Below are 26,004 nucleotides of genomic sequence, written 5' to 3'. Positions count from 1 at the left end.
TTTTCACACTATCGTCCCATCGAACCCACATAGGTTTTATAGCCATCAAGAGATAAACCGAAACCAGCAAAAAATCCGTCAAAGGAGGATAAAGGAACCAGGCTTTCGGAGAAGATAGAAATGGCGAGATAGGAGGAGAGGATAAGCTAGGGTTTTGGACGGAGTCTCAAACGGCCAGAGAAAAAGTAGGTCACAAAACGAGAAACAAGTATTATATACTTGGGAGAGGGCTGGCCGAGCTAGGCTTCAATTTGGGCCTGAGCTGCTGGGCCAAAATTGGCCCTGCCTCCTCAAAGGCCCTTTGGGCTTGCTTCTCTATTTGGTGACCTGCACATTGGGTTGTATCCACACAAAAGTGACCCACATGATCATCATAGCCTTGGGATGTTTGGTATCACAAACAACAAATCTCCACCTTGATACCAAACATCCAGCAAATCGGAACCCACCGAGAATGCACAAAAAACACGCATAATGCACTAAGCAAAAAACAAATAAATAGCACACAGCAATATAATAGCACTCAGCATAAAAATAGCACACAGCAACAGCACATAGCTTATCAGCACTCACACAGAACTGATTATGTTATTTTACCAATATTTAAGAGTGATAAACAGCTCCTAAATTTTGCTAATGTGAGAACCTTAGTACCCATATCTGAGGGGTTATAATCAGTCATAATTTTCTCCAAATTAATAGTATTTTGAGACACTATGTCACGTATAAAATGGAGTCTGATATCTATGTGTTTAGTGCGTTCATGAAACATGGGATTTTTGCACAAATGGATAGTTGACTGGCTATCTGAATAAACTACTACATTACTCTTTAAAACACCCAGTTCTGTGAGTAAACCTTTAAGCCATAAGGATTCTTTAATTGCTTCAGTTGCAGCTATATATTCTGATTCAGTGGTGGATAGTGCAACAATATGCTGAATTTGGGATTTCCAACTAACACAGGATTTACTTAATGTAAACACATAAGAGGAAGTTGATTTCCTGTTATCTCTATCACCAGCATAATCAGAATCTGTGAATCCTTCTAATTTAACTTCTTCATTTGTGCTTTTATACACTAAACCTATATCACAAGATCCCTTCAGATATCTTAATAACCACTTTAATGCTTCCCAATGCTTAGGACCTGGGTTTGACATAAACCTGCTAAGTGTGCTAACTACATGAGCTAGGTCAGGTCTAGTACACACCATTAAGTACATAATTGACCCTATGACATTAGAGTATGGTACTTTACTCATATACTCTCTTTCTTCTTCATTAGCAGGTGATTGATCTCTTGATAAAATAAAGTGGCTTGCTAAGGGTAAGGAGACTGGTTTACACTCATGCATGCCAAATTTCTTTAAAATTTTTTGGATATAAAATGATTGATGCAAAAACAAAATGGAAATAGACCTGTTTCTTTTGATTTCCATGCCTAAAATTTTCTTAGCATGTCCTAGGTCTTTCATTTCAAATTCTTTGTTTAAAGTTGTTTTGATCTCATCAATCATTTTTATATCTGGACCTATTAAAAGCATATCATCAACATATAGCAGCAAGAACACACAGTAATTGTCATGATGCTGAAGATAAAGACAGTAATCAAAAGCACTTCTTTTAAAACCAATGGAATGTACAAAATTATCGAAACGTTTGTACCATTGCCTAGGAGACTGTTTCAACCCATATAAAGATTTTTTCAGGTAACACACATAATTAGGATTATTTTTATCTTCAAACCCCTTAGGTTGAGTCATATATATGTTTTCTTCTAGATCACCATGCAAAAAAGCTGTTTTGACTTCCAATTGTTCTAGTTCCCAATTAAAGTAAGCAACCAATGCTAACATAACCCTTATTGTGGTATACTTAACAACTGGAGAAAAAATTTCATGGTAATCTACTCCTTCTTTCTGTGTGAAACCCTTGGCTACTAACCTAGCCTTAAACTTTACTGGTTCAGCCCCACTTGCCTCTTCTTTTACTTTGAAAACCCATTTGCAACCCACTAAGGATTTGTCTTTAGGCCTAGGGACTAATTCCCACGTTTGATTTTTATGAAGTGAACTCATTTCTTCTTTCATTGTACCAATCCATTCTTTAGCATTTTCATTTTTAATAGCTTCTTCATAAGTATTTGGCTCTTTATCTACTAGATCTTGGTAGCTAGCATACCCAATGCTAAAATCAGTTTCCAATCTTTTAGGGAGTCTTTGTGGCCTTCTTTCCCTATCTCTTGCTAATTGATAGTCATTTAGGGAATCTGGACTTTCTGTTTCTTCTTCTAGATTACTCTCATTTTCATTAACCTGATTTTGTGCATTACTCTCCACCTCATTTGGGGTATTATGGATAAAAGTACTAACTTTCTCCACCTTACTCTTAGTGTTTTCTAGCTTGTTTTCATTCTCTAAGTTTGAGTCTTCCTTAAGGCATGGCATTTCCGATTCATTAAAGGTGACATCCCTACTGATTATGATCTTTACACCCTTTTGGCTTCTATCCCATAACCTATATCCCTTTACTCCTTCGGGATACCCTAGAAAGACACACTTTCTAGCTCTAGGTTCTAATTTGCCCTCATTTTGATGTATAAAGGCAGCACAACCAAAGGTTTTTAAAACAGAATAATCTGCACATTTTCCATACCATCTCTCATAGGGTGTATCACCACTTAAAGCCACTGAAGGTGTCAAATTAGTTAAATAACAAGCAGTCACTATAGCTTCTCCCCAAAATGATTTTGGCATACCTGACCCTAGCATCATGCACCTAACTTTATCTAACAAAGTCCTATTCATTCTTTCGGTCACTCCATTTTGTTGTGGAGTGTAGGGTACAGTCCTATGCCTGGTTATGCCACTTTCAGCACATAAGTTTTCAAAATCAGAATTACAGAATTCTAGGCCATTATCGGTTCTTAAATATTTCAGTTTTCTCCCTGTTTGATTTTCAAATTGTATTTTCCATCTTTTAAATTTTGAAAATGTATCTGACTTTTCTTTTAAAAGATATACCCATACACGCCTAGAGAAGTCATCAATTATAGATAGGAAATATCTATTTCCTCCAAAAGTAGGATTAGACCCTGGTCCCCACAAATCTGCATGAACATACTCTAGGATTCTAGACGTTTTATGATTGCTAGAGGAGAAGGAGAGTCTATGGTGTTTACCTAGGACACAAAAGTCACAGAATGGCAGGTCTGACACTTGATCCTTACCAAAAACACCCTTATCACTCAGATATTTGAGATCCTTTAAGCTAATGTGTGCTAACCTATTGTGCCATTTTTGTGTGTGATCCGTGTTAAGAGAGGCAACAGTGGGAGTTATATTACTTAACACTTGTACATTAGTTAAATAAATTCCATTTTTCCTTACAGCTTTAAAAGCCCTAAGTGCACCCTTAAACATTTGGATCATCCCATTTTTAATCTCACCTGTGAACCCCAATTTTTCTAGTTCCCCAATAGAAATTAAATTTCTACTCATTTGAGGGATATATCTAACTCCAGTTAATACTAGCACATAGCCATTTTCAAATTTAACAGTTATATCTCCTACACCAGCTACTTTGTATGCCACATTATCACAAGTAACAACATGCCCATTATCAGAATCATGTAAATGTGCAAACCAGTGTTTTCGAGATATAACATGAAATGAAGCACCAGAGTCTACAATCCATTCATGCAAATAGGTGTTCACAGACAAATTAATTTCAGATGAATCAGAGTTTACTAACATATAAACCTCACCAGACTCACCTTCAAAAGACACTACATTTGCCTCATTATTTTCCTTCTCCTTTTGTTTATTCTTTTCTATATAACAATCTTTTATATAGTGCCCAGGCTTTCCACAGCCATAACATTTTCTCCCTTTTATTTTTCCTTGGGACTTAGACCTACTTCTACCCTTTTGCTTGCCATTCTTCTCATTCTTCTCAGAATTCCTAAACTGTGATCTACCCCTACCTCTTACCATATGAACTTCACCATTTCTTTTCTCATTTTTTAGTTCCATTTCTCTACTTCTAAGAGAATCAATAACAATTTCAGGTGACAATGTATCTCTACCATATTTTATTGCACTTTTAACTTCTCTATAGGTTTCAAGTATGGAATTCAATAAAATAACGGCTTTGTACTCTTCAGACACTGTTTCACCACAATTTGTTATATCTTGAACCAATTTATTGAAACCATCTAGATTTTCATCTAAGTCCTTAGAGGGTTCAATTTTGAAACTAAAAAATCGTTCAAGTAAGTAGAGTTTGTTAGGAGTAGACTTCACAAGGTATAGAGACTCAAGCTTTTCCCACAATTCTTTAGTTGTGTTTAATCTCCCTACCTTTCTCAAAACAGAATCCGAGAGATGTAAAATTATGGAAGTGTATGCTAATTCATCCATTTCCTTTTGTTCTTCAGTTATAGTAGAAATTTCAGTTTCGGTTCCTTCTTTAGATGTACTAGGTTTAGCAAAACCGATTATAGCTTTTGAAACCTTCTGTTGTACTAAAATTCCTCTCATTTTTTGTTGCCATATTGAAAAATCACCTTTACCATTAAAAACACCTAGTTCAAAATGTTGTGTTGCCATTAGATGCACAAAGCAAAATGCAACAGATAGATTTTTCAGAATGCAATTAGCAACTAAACAGTCAGGAAATAACAATTACACAATTCCAAAATAAGCAAGTTCACAAAGAAATCAGCAAAGTAGATAATCCTAATATATCTATCAGCACGTAATGGTTACCACCATAGGGTAACCCCCAATCCTAATGACCACCCCCACACGATGGCCTGCTACTTGCTGAAACAAAATTAGGGTTAGAAGAGTCTTACCAAACTGACCGGATTAACAGTCAGTAAATTAAGAGAGACAAACCATTGAGGTTGGGCTGATAGTCGAAAAGCCTCGCACGGCCGTTGGTGCTGCCACGCACCGTCGCCGGAGCTGCACGCGTCGTCGGCCGCCGATTGGCCCGAGCTACACAAGCCGGTCGCCGAGACTCACCTCAACGTCGAGAAGCCGACGAAGGGTCTCACGCGCCTTAGAACAACCGGAGTGGAGAGATCGAGTAGGATTTTCGAATCAGGTTAGGGTTTCTTGAACCTTCCCCAGACTCGAACGCAACTAAGAGATCGATGATCTCTTAGTCTCCAAACTCGGCTCTGATACCAGTTTGTTGGGAAAATAATCTCGCACAAAGCCAAAACACTTTCTGTTAGTAGCGAACAAATCAAATCACAAGTGATAGCAACAAACACAAGAACAGAAAGTTAAACTTCCCTTTTAAAATACCAATGAAGGTTACAGCTTATTCAAGGCTCAGATCTGTATATCATCACCTACAGCAAACCAACGAGAAGCTCTCCCAAACCAAAGTCCAATCGGCCCAGCTCGGTACCAGCACACAGCAAGAAGATCACACAGAAATGGTTCACACAGAGACCCAACGAGTTCAACTAGGTTTCTCTTCTTTTTCACACTATCGTCCCATCGAACCCACATAGGTTTTATAGCCATCAAGAGATAAACCGAAACCAGCAAAAAATCCGTCAAAGGAGGATAAAGGAACCAGGCTTTCGGAGAAGATAGAAATGGCGAGATAGAAGGAGAGGATAAGCTAGGGTTTTGGACGGAGTCGCAAACGGCCAGAGAAGAAGTAGGTCATAAAACGAGAAACAAGTATTATATACCTGGGAGAGGGCTGGCCGAGCTGGGCTTCAATTTGGGCCTGAGCTGCTGGGCCAAAATTGGCCCTGCCTCCTCAAAGGCCCTTTGGGCTTGCTTCTCTATTTGGTGACCTGCACATTGGGTTGTATCCACACAAAAGTGGCCCACATGATCATCATAGCCTTGGGATGTTTGGTATCACAAACAACACTCCCACTTCTATATTTCCTTGTAATACTACCCTCCTCCCATCTTTCTCTAGAGTCACATCTATTTTGTTAAAATCAAAATTGATTGAACTTACTTCCCTTATCCAATCCACTCCTAGAACAATATGGCATCCTCTTAGCTTTAGCAACCCGAGGTTTGCCTAGTAGTCCTCCCCTTGCATTTCTTAGCAAAATCCTAGACACGCAGATTTGTTGATGACCTTGCTTCCATTAGCCACAGTTACCGAAAGCGGTGAGTGCCTGTTAATGGCCACTTCATCTTCTTGGCCGTACCCTCTACTTTTATGATCTTGTTGCTGGCCATTCCTTTTATAGCGTGTAAGGAAATGGCCCCCCCTCCATCTTCATCCCCTTCTTCCTACATGATAATTTCTTCCTCTTCTTTACCTTTGGCGCCTTCTAGTAGGAGTAGTTGTTTTTTGCATTGGTGTCCCGATGTATATCTGTCCCCAAATCGGAAGCACAAACCCGCGAGCCTTCTCTACTCAAAGATCTTATCCCTTGGGGTTAAGCTTGAGTCCTGGGGTGTATTAGTTAGATACTTCACTCCTGTTCCTCCTCTAAAATTCTCCTTGCTCTACATCCTTCCTCCAGATGGCATCATCCTTGGGTGCATTCCCTTGCTCGGCCCCCTTTGCTTTTTCATCAAAGCCTCAATGGTTAGTTCTTGTAATAGGGTAACCTTTGCAGCCTCCTACATCAATCTTGGCCTTATCATTTTCACCATGGACCTTAGATCATTGCTTAGTCCACTAATGAAACTCGACACAAAATACTCTTCAATTAAGTAGGGGTTTCTGTGGAGCATAAGCGACTTCAGTTCTTTGAACTTAAATTGGTACTCATGAACCGTACCACTTTGCTTCAACTTATTGAATTCTTCTACAATGTCTACTGTCCTCCGTTTGCCAAACCTCTCACAAAGTCCCCTGGCGAATTCATCCCAATTGTTGCCTTCTCTCACCCTCGACCAGCCTTGAAATCATATGTCTCCTACATCATTTAGATATGTTGAGGCCAGGTTAACTTTCTGGTCCTTGGCCACCTAATGGATATTGAACAACTTCTCGCATCTCTTGATCCACCACCTTGGCTTACTCTTATCAAACACTGATAACTCTAGCTTGGGTACTGGAAAATTAGAGTGACCCGAGTTCACCACCATTCATCTCCTTTCCACTACTCCTTCACCCATCCCCACCTGATCACCCCCCCAATTTAGACGATCCTACCATCCTATGACCCATACCCATTCCTGGTAGTATTGGATCCAATTGTTCACGATGGGGAAAGTCCGGGGATATTCTTACCTGCGCTTGGTTCGAGAATATCAGCATGAATTGCTGCATCTGATCTCGAACCATGTTGCTATGCTCCCGCATCTCTTCTCTGATTTGGTTGCGCATGTCTCCCCACAACCGATCCGCCACCACTTCCAACTTTTTATCTACTGCTCCGATCGCGTCATCCATACTTCCCACCCACTGTTGCATCTCATTCACTATAGCAGTTACCTATTGCAACTGCCTCTCCATTTGTTTCATGCGGGTACTATCAGCCATAGTATCTCCTCTTTCGGAAGCGTAGGCCAGGAAAGTGCTCTAATACTAATTTGTCAGATTCTTGATCTAACAAGTGAATTCTCGCTCGATTGAGTAGGGCGAGAGAAAGAGAGAAGTAAGGATTGAGAGAATTAGAGAGAGAGAGAATGAGAATTGAGAGGGAAAAGAGTTTGAGAGGAAAACTAATTTCTAGATTTCATTCAACATGTGGGAGTAGGTAGGGATCAGCTGTTTTTATATTGATCGGTGGCCTAAATGGGCGCCAAAACAGTTATCCCACCCACTTGCTTAACAACTTGCCTGATAGCATGCTAGAACATTCTTCTAGCTATGCCTATCCGATGCTTTTATTTACACAAGGCCTCAGCCTACTAAATCTAGGTCTACTGCCTACTACATGTGTCTAATAGTCAACTAATATTCCAACTAACATAACACTTCTCGAATTGGTTTATCTGTTCATCAAGATTTGGTAAGGGAAAGGCATTTGTTTTGACTATTATGTAGCTCAGGAATAGGATTTTTATTGCTTTGTAGGCCGATGCAATTAACCTTATCAACTTAGTTGAAGACTTAGGGCGTGTTTGATAGCCAATTTTTTCCATGGAAAAGGCAAATTTTCCACTCAATTTCCTACTTGTGCATTGTTTGACAACCATTTTTTTTTCAAGGAAATCATTTTCCTTGCAGTGGTCACGTGAGGCCATTTTCTTTCAAATCATGGAAATTAATTTCCTTGTGAGGGAGGAGATGGAATTTTCTAGGCAATTGAAAATATGGGGTGGGTGGCGGCTGAGGGATGAGGGAGAAGGGCAGGTGGATGGGGAGGGTCTCCAAATTATTTATATTTTATATTTTTAATAATTAATAAATATAAATATATAAAATAAAAAATATTCTATATAAATTATTTCTTTGGAAAACAAAAAAAAAAAATAATTTTGTAGTTTTATTTCTTTGAGAAAATAATTTAATTAATTTAAAATACATTATTATTTTAATTTTTCTGTGCAAAATTTAATATTTTTCAATACATTTTCACCATTGAATTCCATGAAAAATGATCAAATTCTATGGAAAATTTTACCAATTAAACACCAAAAGATGAAAAATAACATCATTTTTCAGGTAAAAAATTATACCAATCAAACAGGTTAAACTTCCAATTTTCAGGAATTCATTTTCCATGCAATTCAATTCCCTGGAATTCATTTTCTTTCCACTTAATTCCACCTTTGCAGTCAAACGCACTCTTAGACTCTTTTAGCCATTTTTCCTGCAGCTCCCTGAATGACCCTTGCAGTGTTAATTGACACAATTTATTCATTGCAAGAAGAATTTCTGACTAAGACTGTCTATTGTTAGAATTTTTGTCAACTAGTCTCTCAGAAGATGGCTGTTTTGTTGCTTGAGGTTCATTTTTATCATATTTAATTGAACTCACATTACGTACACCAGACTGATATTTTTGTATCTTTAACTGGTAGATGGATTTCAAAGAAATATAATAAGAAATTCCCTATTTAATTGAAGGTTTTGTAATTTTCCTATTATCCCTTGTAGATTAGGTCTAATAAATGTAGCCACTTGTATACGTATAAAAATAATAATAACTCTGCCACTCACATACAAGTGATAACAACACAATGCACTTTATGTTTTGACTATGACGAACAAACAATTTAGACATCCATCAGCTGCCCAGATAGGAGTCAATCGATGGCCTTCTCATAACATTGAGAAGGAAACATCTTAAAATTGTGTCAGATGCAAAGAGCTATGGATGTTCCACCAATGTTGTGGAAATATAGAAGCTGTCAAAGATAAGAAAGCCGAAATTCAAGGATATAGAAGCTATCGATTTGATGAAGATAAGGAAGCCTAAATTCTAGGAAGGATAAAGAGATAAAAGGAGAAGGAGATAAATCAACTGCATTCCTAAAAAGGAGATAGTTAGTTTGTATTTTAAATAGTTTAAATATCTTGTAAATAGAATAGACTTCTATAGAGAGTAGGTATCTTATATTCATGTATTTATACCTCTTGGCCAAGTGAATAAGAAGCAGATTATTCTTTTCTCTCAAATATTTTCTACATGGTATCAGAGAAGGTTTATTTTCCTCCTGATTATCAAACCCTAGAGAAGTAGCAGCCGATCAACTGTTCCCCAACCACTCTCTACCTGAAATTGCAAGACCGCTGGTACTCAAAATGGCCGGCAGAAGCAGCAGCCAATCATCCAAGATTGTACCCCTACCGAACAGCAATGCTGTAACCATGGACAACAGCAACATGTTCGCCATTACAGGACACAAACTTAATGGACAAAACTATTTCCAATGGTCACAATCAGTGGGATGACTACTTGACTGGAAGCACAATCAAACCAGGAGAAACAGAACCAGGTTCAAGACTTGGAAGTCTGAAAACAATATGGTGATGTCTTGGCTCATCAACTCTATGACAACTGAAATAGGTGAGAATTTCCTCCTTTATAACTCTACACAAGAAATTTGGGAGGCTGCTAAGAAAGTATACTCTCATATTGAGAATACTTCAGAATTATTTGAGATAGAAAGCATGCTTGATGATCTAAAACAAGGAGATTCTTATGTTACACAGTACTTTAACTCCTTAAACAAGTTTTGACTTCAATTGGATAAGTGTGATACTATCCAATGGAAGTGTACAGATGATTCAGCAAGATACAAGAAGATTGTGGAAGAGAAAAGGCTATACAAGTTTCTTATAGGTTTGTTTAAAAACCTAGATGGAGTGAGAGGAAGAATTCTCAGTACAAAGCCCTTGCCTAGTCTTAGAGAGGCGTTTGCGGAAGTACGAAGAGAGGAGAGCCGGATGAAGGTCATGTTGAAACCTACAAATCCAGCCTTGGAGCAATCAGCCATAATCACTCGAGGGAGTCATCAAACCTCATCTAAACAAAAAAGGGGGCGTCCTTGGTGTGATCACTATCACAAAATAGGACACACCAAAGAAACCTGCTGGGAAATCCATGGAAAGCTACTTGATTGGAAGCCAGCACATGAAAGGAAAAGTAAAGGATCTCTAGCCTCAACCGACGAGACAACTGCAACCTCATCACCCAATGTTTTCAGCAAAGAACAAATGGAATGGCTTAAAAATATGTTTGACAAAGCCCTGATCACTCAGTCTCCTACTTTAGCATCCAGTTCAATAGCTCATAAAGGTAACTCTCTTCATGCCTTGATTGCTAAAGGTAATATTTCTGCTGTTTGGGTTGTTGATTCAGGGGCTTCGGATCATATGACTGGAAATAACAATCTCCTGACTGGATTTCAACCATGCCAACAAGATTGGGTGGTAAAAATTGCTGATGGCTCACTATCACAGGTTGCTGGAGTGGGTTTAGTGGCTGTTTCTACAGATCTAACCTTAAACTCAGTACTTTTGGTGCCAAATTTAGATTGCAACCTATTATTAGTCAGTAAACTATCAGTTGATCATAATTGTGTGGTTAAATTCTCACAAAATCAGTGTGTATTTCAGGATCAAATTTCGGGGATGACGATTGGCAGTGCTAAGGCATGTTCGGGACTATACATCCTTTAAGAAACTACTTCCAGCAATAAACTTGCTCCGATCAGCAAGTATTACTTCTCTAGAGCCTCTAATTATTTATCTAATTTTCATTCCAGCAATAATAGTGCAATTATGTTATGGCACTATAGACTTGGACATCCAAATTTTGTGTATCTTCGAATGTTATTTCCCTCATTATTTAAGAATCAAGATCCACATATGTTGCAATGTGAAGTTTGTCAATTCTCTAAACATATTCGAAATACTTATCCTAGACAACCATATACTCCATCTTATCCTTTTTCCCGGTTCATAGTGATGTGTGGGGGCCTTCTATGGTTAAAAACATTACTGGGGCTTGGTGGTTCATCTCATTTGCTGATGATCATACCCGTCTTACTTGGGTATTTCTTATGAAAGATAAATCTGAAGCTGGTTCTATATTCCAAATGTTTCATTCAATAGTGCCAAGACAATTTAATGCCAAAATTCAGATTCTAAGGACTGATAATGGCTAGGAATATTTTAACTCTATTTTTGGTCATTATCTCTCCCAACAAGGCATTATACATCAAAGCTCATGTGTTGATACCCCATAACAAAATGGGGTTACTGAACGGAAGAACCGACACCTTCGAGAAGTGGCAAGATCCCTATTGTTCTCTACCAATGTTCCTAAACATTTTTGGGGTGAAGCTATTCTTACAACCACCTACCTTATTAATAGAATGCCCTCACGCATCCTTAAGCATAAAACCCCTAGTCAACTTCTCCTAACTACCTTTCCTCACACTCGGACCCTTTCCCAACTCCCATTAAAAATCTTTGGTTGCTGCGCATTTGTCTATGTTCACAACCACCTTCAAAACAAGCTTGATCCAAGGGCTATAAAATGCATTTTCCCCGGCTACTCTCCTTATCAAAAAGGTTACAAATGCTACTCTCCCGAACTTCAGAAATTCTTCACTTCTATGGATGTAACCTTTGCTGAAAATCAGTCATACTATCCCAAACCTGATATTCAGGGGGAGAACACTCAAAATAACTTCTTGGAATATCAGTTTTGGGATATTCTATCCTCACCTACTGAAAATCAGCAACCTACCAGTAACCATCCTCAAGAACCAGTCCATACAGCCCCCAATTCCTCTCAAATTACAAGTTTATTCTAGGAGACAGCCTAACTGGAAGGAAAGTAAGGACCAAACATGCCTTAAACCTGATCAAAAGGTTGACCAGAATTCAGATCCTGCAACTAGTGAGAATTCAGACACTACTTCCCTAGATGATGAGTATTTACATTGGCCTATTGCTTTGAGAAAGGGAGTAAGATCATGTACACAACATCCTATACAAAATTATATTTCATACAAGAGTCTCTCACCCAAATTCAGTGCATTTGTTTCAAATATGGAAAAAATACAGGTTCCACACACTGTTTAAGAGGCTTTTCAACACCCTAAGTGGAGGAATGCTGTTCGTGAGGAAATCAAGGCATTGGAGAAGAATAAGACTTGGGATATTACTGATTTACCCCCCAGAAAGAACCTTGTGGGCTGCAAATGGGTCTTTATAGTAAAATACAAGGAGGATGGAAGGATTGACAGGTACAAGGCCCGACTAGTGGCAAAGGGGTTCACCCAATCCTATGGTATTGACTATCAAGAAACATTTGCCCCTGTGGCAAAACTAAATACCATTAGGGTTTTATTGTCTCTAGCAACAAACTTGGATTGACCTCTACATCAGTTAGATGTAAAAAATGCGTTTCTAAATGGTGATCTAGAAGAGGAAGTCTACATGGAAATTCCACATGGTTTTGAAACGAAGCTTACAAGAAACAAAGTATGCAAGCTAAGGAGATCACTTTATGGACTTAAACAGTCCCCAAGAGCCTAGTTTGAGAGATTTACAAGGGCAGTCAAGAAATATTGATATAATCAATGTCAAACAGATCACACCTTATTTATCAAGGATTCCAAGGAAGGTAAAATTTCCATTCTTATTGTCTATGTGGATGATATCATTGTTATAGGAAATGACACTACTGAAATCAAAAGCCTTAAGGAAGTCCTTGCAAGGGAATTTGAAATTAAGGATCTAGGAAGTCTACGATACTTCTTAGGTATGGAAGTTGCAAGGTCAAAAGAAGGGATTTCAGTCTCCCAAAGAAAGTATGTTCTTGATCTCCTAAATGAAACAAGGATGCTTGGTTGCAAACCAGCATATACTCCTATGGAATCTACAACAAAGTTAGATGTTGGCAAAGAGAGCACACCAGTTGACAAAGGGAGATATTAAAGGTTGGTTGGAAAACTTATATACCTATCTCATACCAGGCCAGATATAGGTTTTTCTGTGAGTTTTGTAAGTCAATTCATGAATGATCCCAAAGAAAGCACCTAGAAGCTGTCTATCGCATCCTCAGGTACTTAAAATTAACTCCAGGCCAGGGATTAATGTCCAGAAAAACAACAAACCGAGGGATCAGAATCTATAGTGACGTTGATTAGGCTAGATCAATCCTAGATAGAAGATCAACCTCTGGGTATTGTTCGTTTGTATGGGGAAATCTAATCACTTGGCGCAGCAAGAAACAATCAGTTGTTTCTAGAAGCAGTACAGAGGCTGAGTTCAGAGCCATGGCTCAAGGTTTTTGTGAAGGAATATGGAAGACTACTCCAAGAATTACAAGTAAATATGACAGAGCCAGTTCAAGTATTATGTGATAATCAATCAGCCATCAGCATTGCTAAAAACCCGGTCCATCGTGATCGGACAAAACATGTGGAGATCGATAGGCACTTTATCAAAGAGAAGATAGAAGAAGGAGTGTTCAAACTATTCTATAGAAAATCAAGTAGCTGATATTCTAACTAAGGCCCTACCAAGAAGACTATTTGATGAGTTAAGCTACAAGCTTGGTCTCAATAATATATTCAGCCCAGCTTGAGGGGGAGTATGGAAATATAGAAGCTGTCAAAGATAAGAAAGCCGAAATTCAAGGATATAGAAGCTATCGATTTGATGAAGATAAGGAAGCCTAAATTCTAGGAAGGATAAAGAGATAAAAGGAGAAGGAGATAAATCAACTGCATTCCTAAAAAGGAGATAGTTAGTTTGTATTTTAAATAGTTTAAATATCTTGTAAATAGAATAGACTTCTATAGAGAGTAGGTATCTTATATTCATGTATTTATACCTCTTGGCCGAGTGAATAAGAAGCAGATTATTCTTTTCTCTCAAATATTTTCTACAAATGTTTTAGGTACTACCTAATGGGAGTAATTGCTTAATACCCGTTGGTCCATTCCCTTTTGATATTCATCCTAGGAACCATCATATTCTATTGATACCCCTTTTTAGCCTACCTGAGGTCTTTAGTAACAAGCTTTGCTCTAATTTGGATAATTGAAATCTGGACAGCTTAAAGAAGAATGTGCAGGATTGCTGCAGCCTCTGAACCATCCTGAAGTATTTACCTTCTTGATGATTAAGGGCGGGGGTATATGCATAAAAACTTATCACCCTGCCTCTTTCTCAACTCTTAATAGATGAATAGGGAAAAAAAGGATCAATAGTCATACCTTGCCTGAGGTTGTTAACAACTTATGGATACAGGCCTGTCTACCGGAGCTTTGGTTCAGTGAGAATGAGACTGGGGCCCTGATGCAAAAAATGATATTGTTGTGAATTTGGAGGAAGGTCAAATTTTTATGATTCCAGCTTCATATGGTTTGATATACTACATATTGTTATATTTACTTGCATAGTGCCATAATTGATGCATAGGTTTGATTATTCACATTTTTATTTCAATCCCACTTTCTATTTAATTTATTTTATCTTATCTATTTTTTATTTAATTCTTTAGTAATTTCAACATGTCCTTTGAAAATGTTCTGCATCCAAGACATTTCAAATGGTCGAGCTTCTTGTAGTCTTTTATGTAGGTATTGCATAAGAATTTGCTTGATTCAGAACCATTTTGCAAACTATGACTTTAACCAGAGCAAGAAACGTAGAGATCATAGTGAGTTGTTTTATTTTCACCTTTTAGCATCAACTTAACTTCGTATGGATGAGAAGTGGATGAATGGCCAGAGTGGGGAACGAACAATGATCAAACTTTGTTCTAGCTCATCATGTCTTGACTTCTTTTGATGGTAATTAATGGCATCAAAATTTTGTATTTTCTGCTTCCTTATCAACAGGGTTTTGGTTTTTCATTTCATGAACAACTACAGAGGAACAATAGATGATTTCATTTTTAATACAGAAAATGCTCCTTTTAAAAAAATGAAGTTGATAGGGCGTATAAAGTGTTGGTAAGTGGAAAGTCTGCTGAGAATAGGCAGGCATCTTAAGCATGAAGTCTGTCAAAAATAGGAAAGAAGAGCTAGGAAGTTACTAGAGGGTGTACTGTGCAAAAGGAGCTCCTGAGTATGTTTGAAGACAGGGAAAATGCTTGATTTACTATTGTTCTTCTAGTTTCTCGATGGCGATAAACCCTATTTGTAATGGAGATGTCAAGCCCAAGTGATAGTACCTAAGGGACATGGTTATTTAATCATGGCCTCAGGTTTTGGTAGTCGGGTAACATGGTTGATTGTAAGTGTAGTGTAGGACAACCTACATTTTGCTTGGAGTCTCTCTTAGGATTTGTTAAGGCCAAGCTTGTATTAGGGAAGAGGGGGTAAGCTCTTGATGAAACTTGTAACTCCAGCCCAAGGGCGGATCCACAATGGGGGTGCTTGGTGCACGTGCCCCCATTGTGAATCCTAGAAATTTTTGGTTCATAGATGTCAAGTCCAACCTCAAGAATGGTGCCAAATAGAGCTCAAGAATTTCCTGGCCCCAGTTTCACGCTGTTATCATGATTTGTGTTTTCAAATTTTAATCTTTTGTTTTTTGTAATTATAGAAGCAGAAATAAGAAAACTTTATAAATTGTACTTTTTAACCTAGTGGTCTTATTTCGATGTATGGAAACAAAAAACAGGTATCGAAATTGCAACCAAAAACTTTTATGTGTAATTTAATCCAATTCAGAAATGTTGATGGAGATTACCATCAATTTTCTCTACTCAATAGGTGTGTTTTTCGAAGAAAATGTAGGGCACATCTGAAGCTTTCCATTTTTTTTATTTCCTTTGTAAAGGAAACTTTGAATCTAGGAGAGGTGAATAATATACTAGAATTTGTGAAGAGGAGAGAAAATACAGTGTTCTAATTTTGCCTTCCTTTTCCTCCAATTGCAGTGTGGCTAAATATGTAATACTCAAGAGCCTAGAGAATGATAGTATATATTAAGAATAAGTAAAGAAGGAAACAACATTAGCTGGATACCTTTTGGGCTGAATGTAGGCAAATAATTCTCGAGTTAAACGTGCTTGAACTAGGGAAGCTGAAGGATGGATGACCCCTTGAGAAGTTCGTGTAGGCCCATCAGGGTAAGTTGTTTCGGTCCTTCCTATCGCTCGATACAGGATGTTACAAAATATTTCACCATTTATTCTTGTGGTCAATTTTGACTGATTTTATTGGTATTTTTTCAGTTTGTGATTTTTCTTTTTCTTTTTGTTTTTTAAACAAGTTGGAGTTGGGTTAGTAGTTCTGAAGTTTGTGGAGAAAGCAATTCAGTTTGAGCACCAAAACAATGTTGTTCAAGTAAAGACATATTTAATAGTATTGAGTATTGATGAGACGATGAGAAAGACGTATTTTCTTGGTTACATACATTTAGACATATTAATAAAGTTGACAATAAAAAAGTCTTAGAATATTTTAAAGATTCTTAAGAGAAAAATTATGTTGAAGATAATATTGGAAAAGATAAAGTCGGAATTATATCTTGAAGATTTGAAACTAAAGGCGAGATAAGAAGATAGAAGATAAAGCTTTTTATATCCGAAAAATTAGGTTTTTTATTATCTAAATAAGTTGTTATTAATTTGTATTTTGAATGTCCTATTTTTTAGCTAGGAGATAAGTTGTATTCCTATATTTAACGCAGCCGTATACCACAGAATAGGGTAGAGTTTTTTGTGCTTTGGATCACTTTTCAATCAGAATTTTGATTCTCTAAATTCTTCATGGTATCAGAGACTAGGTTTGTGTAAATTACCATACCTTCCGTAGCACATTAACTCTCCTCAATATGGCCTATTTCTCAACCACCAGTGCAACCTCCAATATCGCGCCTTCCGCAGCACGATCAGTTCTTCCATCCTCTTCGCCTATTTCAGTAGACCATCATACCCTTCAAATCACACAGCATAAGCTTACCGGAACCAATTATCGGGAATGGTCTCAGTCGGTTATGTTGGTGATGAAAGGGAAAGGTAAGATGAGTTATCTAACAGGTGGAATAACTCAGCCAGATGCTGATACACCCGAGTATAATACCTGGGATGCTGAAAACTCCATAGTGATGGCTTGGATCATCAATTCTATGGAGCCAAAGATAGGGAGAACCTACCTATTCTATAAGACAGCCAAGGAAGTGTGGGATACCGTTCAAAGTCTGTATTCGGATATGGAAAATACAACACAATGCTTTGAGGTAAGATCGGCCTGAAGAACCATCCACCAAGGTAACAACTCGGTCACTGATTACTACAATATTCTATCTGAACTATGGCAAGAGATGGATTTATATTATGATATAAACTGGGAGTGTACAAAAGATAGAGTGAGATATGCAAAGATGGTCGAAAAGGAGCGGGTGTTTGATTTCTTGCAGGGACTAAACTCTGACTTAGATGAAGTTAGAGGACGACTCCTAGGGATAAAACCCTTTCCTTCCATCAAGGAGGCCTTTGCCGAAGTAAGGAGGGAAGAAAGCAGAAAAAAAGTGATGATGCACTCAGCAACGGAAGTTAACAATTAGGGTGGATCAGCACTTGCAGTCTCCAAACAAAAGACAACAGCACCTCGAGGAGATCATACAAGAGATAAATCTTGGTGTGATCATTGCAAGAAACCAAACCACACCAAAGAAAACTGCTGGAAGTTACATGGAAGGCCAGCTAATTGGAAGGGGAGAAACCAGAATCAGAAAAAACCACAACTAGCCTATGCAGCAGATACAGAAGAAGGTACAAGTATCATCCTAACTTCTAACCAGTTGGAAATCCTGTAACAAGTTTTAAACCAAACAAGGGTTACAAAACCCACTGATTCTGAAGAAGTATCGAACCCAACAGCCTCCCATGTAAAACAAGGTATAGTTTATGATTGTTATCTTTCTAAGCTGCTTAATAAGAATGGTTGGATTGTTGACATGGGAGCTTTTGACCATATGATCGGATCTCTTTGTGGTATGATGGATTACAAACGTTGTGAGAAGAATATAAGGGTAACTATGGCAGATGGTGCAATATCACATGTTGAAGGTGAAGGTTCGGTATATCTAGATGGTTTATGGCTGAAATCTATTCTATATCTGCCTTCATTAAAATGCAATTTGCTGTCTATCAGCAAAGCTACTAGAGATATGCATTGCAAAGTGACGTTTTTTCCTACTCATTGCGTGTTTCAGGACCTCATTTCGGGGAGGATGATTGGCAATGCTAAGGAGAGAGAAGGCCTTTACTATGTGCAAGGATCGGCTGCAGCTCCTGCTTTTCTTTCTAGGTTACAGAATTCTTTTGTTTCCTCTACTGTTTCAGATTTTAACATCTACTTATGGCACAAAAGATTAGGTCATCCGAACTTTCGATATTTAAAGATTTTGTACCCTCATTTATTTGGCAATAATATGAGTGATTCATTTAATTGTGAAGAGTGCATTCTTGCTAAACAAACTAAATCTTCTCATCCTATTCATGCATATCAACCAACTAAACCTTTTTACATTATCCATAGTGATGTATGGGGGCCAACTAGGTTACCAAATTTAACCAATACTCGCTGGTTTGTCACTTTCATAGATGACCATACTAGGGTGTGTTGGGTGTTTTTGATGAAGGAAAAATTAGAAGTCTTTAAACTTTTCAGGAACTTTCATTAAATGGTTCTCAACAATGTTCAAACATCCATTCATATCCTTCGTTTGGATAATGGAAAAGAGTACTTCTCCTTTAAATTCGAGACATACTTGAGGGACAATGGCATTATTCATCAAAGCACATGTCCCTATAACCCCCAACAAAATAGAATTGCCGAGAGAAAAAATCGACATTTGCTAGAAACTGCTCGCACATTGATGTTCTCTAGTTCTGTGCCTACATCTTTTTGGGGAGAAGCTGTCCTTACAGCAGCCTATCTCATTAATAGGCTTCCTACTAAAATCCTCAATTTCAAAACCCCATTAAACACTCTCATTACATCATATCCTCTCCTTACCCGCATGCTGAATTCCTTATCCCCTAAAGTCTTCGGATGTGCAGCTTTCGTTCACAATTATCACTCAAAATTGCATCCTAAGTCCTTGAAGTGTGTGTTTGTTGGCTACTCACCCACCCAACCAAGATACAAGTGTTATTGTCCTAACACTAAAAGGTTTTTTGTATCATGTGATGTCTCTTTTCTCGAGAATCAGTCTTATTATCCTACCACTAACCTGCAGGGGGAGATGACTTAGTGCAGTTTTTGGTAGAGATAATTGTTGGGATGTTAGTATTTTGCCTGAAACAGCTGTTCCTTCTATTCCCATTCTGAATAATGTAACTTATTCAGGGGGAGAACAGCAGAAATCTGCTACAGAAAAAACAAAAAAAACTGCAACCGATCCTAAATCAAAGCTGCCACTCAAGGTATATTCAAGAAGAAAGGATCTCGAACCAAGGCAAGACCAATCATTATTCTTGGAACAAGGTCCAACACATGGAGAGGGAGCAAGAAATGAATCAGCAGTGCCAATTGAAGATCTCAACAGAACACAGAATGCTGAATCAGAAACAGGAAATTCGGAGGCTGAATCAGTTGATCTGGATGTCCCAATTGCTTGGAGAAAAGGGGTAAGATCATGTACTAAACACCCCATTGCTAATCATTTGGTGTATTCTCGGCTTTCCCCCTGTTTTAGGGCATTCACTATAAAGATGGATGAGGTGTACATACCAAAAAACATTGGTGAAGCTCTACAAAATCCTAATTGGAAAAAAGCTGTAATGGAAGAAATGGATGCCCTAATAAAAAATGGCACGTGGGAACTGGTTGAACTACCTGAAAACAAGAAAGTGATAGGAAGTAAATGGGTTTTCACAACAAAACATAGAGCTGATGGGAGCATTGAACGATACAAAGCAAGGTTGGTGGCCCAAGGATTCACACAAACCCAAGGTATAGATTATGAAGAGACCTTTGCACCTGTTGCAAAACTCAATTCTATACGTGTGTTATTATCAATTGCAACCAACTTAGATTGGGAACTACACCAACTTGATATAAAGAATGTATTTCTGAACGGAGAGCTAGAAGAAGAGATATATATGAGAATTCCTCCCGGATTTGAAGAAAAAGGGAAGGTTTGCAGATTAATCAAATCTCTATATGGGCTAAAACAATCTCCTAGGGCCTGGTTCAAGCAATTTAGTACCACATTACATCTGCTAGGGTATCAACAAGGGCAGTCTGATCATACCCTATTTACTAAACATGCTGCTAATGGTCTAAAAACAATTTTAATTGTCTATGTGGATGACATTATTATTATAGGTAATGATCATCAGGAGATCAAAGCTTTAAAAGAACAATTACAGCAGACTTTTGAAGTAAAAGACCTTGGGCAGATGAGATACTTTCTTGGGATGGAAGTAGCAAGGAGCAAGGAGGGAATTCTTATATCCCAAAGAAAATATACACTCGACCTACTCAAAGAAATAGGCAAGCTGGGTTGTAGACCAGCTAGTACCCCACTAGAACCCAATTGGAAGGCCAATATAGATGGGACAGGAAAAGATGTAAATAAGGAGAGGTATCAAAGATTAGTGGGGAGGCTAATATACTTATCTCTTATCAGATCAGACATTTCATATGCAGGAAGTAAAGTAAGTCAATACATGCACTCACCTCATAACAAACATCTTGATTCAGTTTATCATATCCTAAGATACCTGAAAGGAACTCCTGGCAAGGGTATTTTATTCAAAAAATACGAAGACCGAGGAATTCAAGGGTTTGTAGATGCTGATTGGGCAGGTTCAGTTGAAGATAGTAAATCAACTTCTGGTTATTGCATAAAGCTGTGGGGAAATATTGTCACATGGAGAAGCAAAAAACAGAGTGTGGTAGCAAGAAGTAGTGTTGAAGCAGAGTACCGGGCTATAGCTCAAGGAGTCTGTGAAATAATATGGCTGGAAAAATTTATGAATGATTTGAAGATGACTAATACTGATCCTACAAGATTATACTGTGACAGTAAATCTGCCATCAGTATAGTAAACAATCCAGTTTAACATGACCGGATGAAACATGTGAGAATTGATAGGTACTTCATCAAGCAAGAGATTGAAGATGGTGGAATAAACCTAATGTATATTCCTACTGGCCTACAAGAAGCTAATATCTTTACAAAAGCAATGAACAAACAAGGCTTTGAAGTGATAAGAGGCAAGCTGGGAATGAAGGATATCTATGCTCCAGCTTGAGGGGTAGTGTTGAAGATAATATTGGAAAAGATAAAGCTGGAATTATATCTTGAAGATTTGAAACTAAAGGCGAGATAAGAAGATAGAAGATAAAGCTTTTTATATCCGAAAAATTAGGTTTTTTATTATCTAAATAAGTTGTTATTAATTTGTATTTTGAATGTCCTATTTTTTAGCTAGGAGATAAGTTGTATTGCTGTATTTAACACAGCCGTCTACCATAGAATAGGGTAGAGTTTTTTGTGCTTTGGATCACTTCTTAATCAGAATTTTGATTCTCTAAATTCTTCAAATTATATTGGAAAAACTTTCAATGTATACATTTCTCTTTATTTTTTCTTCTGGAAATATCAATTAGATATGTAAACTTTATGTATTTCCCAAAGAAATTGTTCTCTGAACATAAAAAAAGAAGAAAAAGAAAGATGTTTTGTTGTATTTAGTTAATACATCATGAAAAGATACTTATTTTTAAGTTAAGTGAAGTATTAAAATTTATAAATTTTGTGAATGATAATTTCAGATTATAAATTGTGCCCCACAATATAAAATTTCTGGATCTGCCCCTGCTTCAGCCTTTAATCATGACTCCCTAGAAGTCTCTTAAAGAGGGAAACCTAGGTCCTTGAGCATTGAAGGTCCTATTGTTAGAGATCAATAATAAGGTTCTGGGAGTGCAATTCAGCATGGAGTATGCATTGGTTCTGGATGGCTGGGGCAGTTTATGGTGAGTGGAACACTTGCTGAAGAGTTCCATTACCTGAGACTTGGAGGTGTGAGTATCCTTGCAATGATTAAGGAGTGCTCAGGTAGAAGATTTCATTGATTGAGCCAATGGTGTGACATGAGTTTCCAAGGACTCAAGCAAAGTGTTCCATTACCCAACTAGTTGCCGCTAGCATCATCCTCATGATAATTGCTTACAGTAGGACACCACTTTACCTTTGCTGAATTGAGTCTCCAGCTCCAATGAGAGCTTAAGGAGGCTGGCACTTGGAGATACATCATGTTGCTTGCTCATTGAAGGGAGTGATTATATCAACCCATTTACCACCTCAATGAGGGCCATATTTGGAGAGTCATATTATGAAGAGTTGACCCTTGGGAGGGTGTTTAGAGAATTAGACAGTTCACCACCTGGCATGCCACCTTGGAGTATATAACATGTAAACAGTAGGTGTACTTACAGTAGAAAATCAAGGTAAGATGTGGATCTTCTATGCTTGATTTGTGCTCTATTTTCTTCAGTTGATTGCCAAACTACCCCGTGCCCCAGGGATACACTCGCATATGCATGCTATGATGCGGTTGCCAACTTGGAATTAGCTCTTAGTTTGATTGCTTTAATTTTTTGTGCCCCACTCTCTCCCACTCTTTTTGATTTTGGCACTGTTAAGGATTTTTAGATGGTTGCTTTTCTGATTCAATTTGTTATAAGCTGAGATTGTTTCCAATAGTGTTGTGATATTTTGCATTGTTGAAAGCTAAAAACTTAAACTGTTTTTATCCCAAATAATAGAGGAGCTGGAATATTAGAAGCACAAGCAAGAATGCAATCCATGTACTTGTGAATTGGGACATGGCACAAAATTAGTTCTATGGTCACAAGCAATGCATCTGAACATCTACTCTAAATAACTCTTATGGGAAATTCTGTTTGTACCCACCTCTTTTGCTCTCCCCAGCCACCTTCTACAATTACATAATTATTTTCCAAAAATACCCTTGTACACAACCATCCCATTTGCATCGCTTATCATCGCCAGCGATCATCGCACTTGTCGGCGGCCATGACGAATGCGGCTGCCCATCTTTGCACTCGCCGGAAGCCACAAGGAACGTGGCCGCCCATCATCGCAAAGCTCCCACCGGCGGCCTCATCACCGGCTGCCCGAGGAACGTAACCGCCATCATTGCACCCGAACCCCAGGGTTCGGGGAGCATCTGGTGGCCATGAGGAACGCCAGCGAGAGAGAGAGAGAGAGAGAGAGAGAGAGAGGAAAGTGGGTGCGATGATGGTTGGGAGGTGGGAGCTGAGAGCTGATGGTGGCCATGTTCTTCACGGCCGCTAGTGGGAGCTTGAGTCGTTGACGATGATGGGTGGCTGCAAGCAAGGGTAAAAATGACTTTTTCCTTTAGGTGTTTTTCAATGTGGGTGTAGAGAGCAAAAAGGGTGGTTGCATATAGAATTTCCCTAACTCTATTGATTTTGGCCTATGATTCATTTTCATTGATATACTTGCTTTATGTTGTACCCTGTAAAGCATGGCTGTTAAGGGTCAGAGCTGTTCTCATTTTCGCTGATTGATGAAGTTACAGGATGCTCTTTGTTCTTTTTGGCTTTACTGTTTTATTTATTGATATATATATATATATATATTTTGGGTGGGGGGGGGGGGGGGCAAGCATGGAGATGTATATCACTTATTTAAAGAGAAGGTACAGTGACATATCAGCGAAAAAGTGCTAGACATAAAAATTGAAGGTATCCCAGTGGCCAATAAATGTTTAAAAATTAATGCTTCCAGTGTTCTGGAACACACAGTGATCGAAGCAAGTGCAATCCAAAATATAATGCGTAATTAGCTAAATTGATGTCACCCTTCCCTACTCATGTTGCTTTAGGCGCATTTCATTAAGCTTAGAATCATCAGTATGGGTACAGATATGGATGGACGCAGGGCTTGGCACCGATATGGATATGAATCATGTTAGTGCCATAAAATTTAGGGTAGAAATGGCCCGGCATATAGGAAAAAGATTAAAAGAAAGGGGAAGAGAGGGCAAGTTTTGATGATTGATGTTGTTTATGAGAAAGGGGTAGGGAATTTGTTGACCTGTCTTCTTTTGGATTGTACAGTAGCCTGGGAATTCAAACATATCTGTCCCCTGATCTTGTAGTTTAGTGGATCTTGCTGGTCAGAGCTTCTTAGTGTTTGGGGCCAAGGTTTGTCCTGATAAGCATCGAAGATACTTATAGTTGGTCTCCCCTTTCTGTGTCATGTGGTTTATTTGGCATGGACATAATTGTAGAGCTTTTGAGTGTATGGAAGACAAAACTTTTAGTTTGAAGGGGATTATTCTCATTTCCTTGGTTTTATGGTTGATCCCTTCTTTTACTAACTTGTGGTTTATTTTGCGTGGGGATATGTAGAGCTTTTCTGAGGGTATAGAAGACAATTTCTTAGTTTGAAAGAACTTTTGTTGTTTGCTTGTTTTTGTGGTTGAGGGAGGATGTTGACTTTGTCTTTGCTACTCTTTTTGTCTGTGTTTTTTTGGGAAAATGTTGTTGCATAAATGGTTTTAGTTGTTTTTCTTTTCTTCTCTACAATGGTGAACCGTGGCATTGCTTCTATTTTAATAGATTTCTTTTCTCTAGTAAAGGTGAAGCCAGTGCAGGAGGACCCCATATTGCAGGCTCTGGGGAAGGCTAATTGTACGCAGCCTTACCCTTAGCAAAGAGTCTGTCTCCTAAATTTCTCCTCTACTGCTTATGAAAAATCGTATATTGTTATCACCCATGTCTATAAATCTAATGTGAGAATGCAAAAAAAAAAAAAAAATTCAAAATTAAGAATAACTCAACATGAAATTATCATTTCCAAGGAGACAAAACATGATTTGACATATCAATAGCAACGCTAGCTCATAAACCACACCATAATTAACTAAAGGACTTTTGGAATTTTCAGGTGATACTTGATTCAACCTCGACATGAAATTATCATTTCCCAGGAGACAAAACATGATTTGACATATCAATAGCAATGCTAGCTCATAAACCACGCCATAATTAACTAAAGGACTTTTGGAATTTTCAGGTGATATATGATTTCACCTACACACCTGAATGCAGCCTCCTTGCCTAATATGTTTGCCTGTCTTTTTTTTATTCGGCTAACTTGGCCATTGCAGTTCTTATAACATTTACACTCCTTAAATTACCATTTTATTGTCGTTTATGTTGTAGTTGTTGCACATTTCATTCAGTTTATGTATTTATCATTGGTCTCAAGACAAACATATAAGTTCTTCTCTTACAACTTAGTCCTAGTACTCAGACCAGATGTCCCTTTTCTTATCATCAATCAAACATCAGTGGACCTTAGTTGAGGATGCTCTAAAACCTTGACGCTGCCACTATTTTCCACAATGTAGTGTGCAGGATGTTTGGATGTGCTGCCATAATTTCTCTTAGTTGTGTTCATGAATTATGTATTGTTTGTTGGTGTACCTACTAAGGTTGGCACACGGCAAGCCTAGGAGGCTCCATTATGGCATGGCAGTGCTCTCCAGATATGGTGTCAGCCAGGAGAAATTTACACATTCTCATCCTTGTTTGTAACTCTCTTCATTCAGAAT

At 38.1% G+C, this 26,004-nt stretch overlaps 1 protein-coding gene across 16 annotated transcripts in view; it reads left to right on the top strand.

Moving 5' to 3' along the window:
- LOC127812919 (uncharacterized) overlaps nucleotides 1-26,004 on the top strand; it is a 33,630-nt gene that overhangs the window by 5,425 nt on the left and 2,201 nt on the right. For 2 of the 16 annotated variants that reach the window (XR_008026019.1, XR_008026020.1), the window contains exon 2: nucleotides 25,335-25,463. The exons of 4 other annotated variants lie outside the window; for them this stretch is intronic. Coding sequence is in view for 8 of the 12 variants with exons in the window: in XM_052353498.1 (XP_052209458.1) it covers nucleotides 18,591-18,685; nucleotides 19,730-19,787 (153 nt within the window). In the remaining 4 variants the exon portion in view is untranslated. 10 more of the 16 variants (XR_008026018.1, XR_008026017.1, XM_052353499.1 and 7 more) reach the window with 10 other exon arrangements.

The sequence above is a fragment of the Diospyros lotus genome, chromosome 11, assembly GCF_014633365.1.
Source record: "Diospyros lotus cultivar Yz01 chromosome 11, ASM1463336v1, whole genome shotgun sequence".
NCBI lineage: Eukaryota > Viridiplantae > Streptophyta > Magnoliopsida > Ericales > Ebenaceae > Diospyros > Diospyros lotus.
This window is presented reverse-complemented; position numbering and strand designations above follow the sequence as displayed.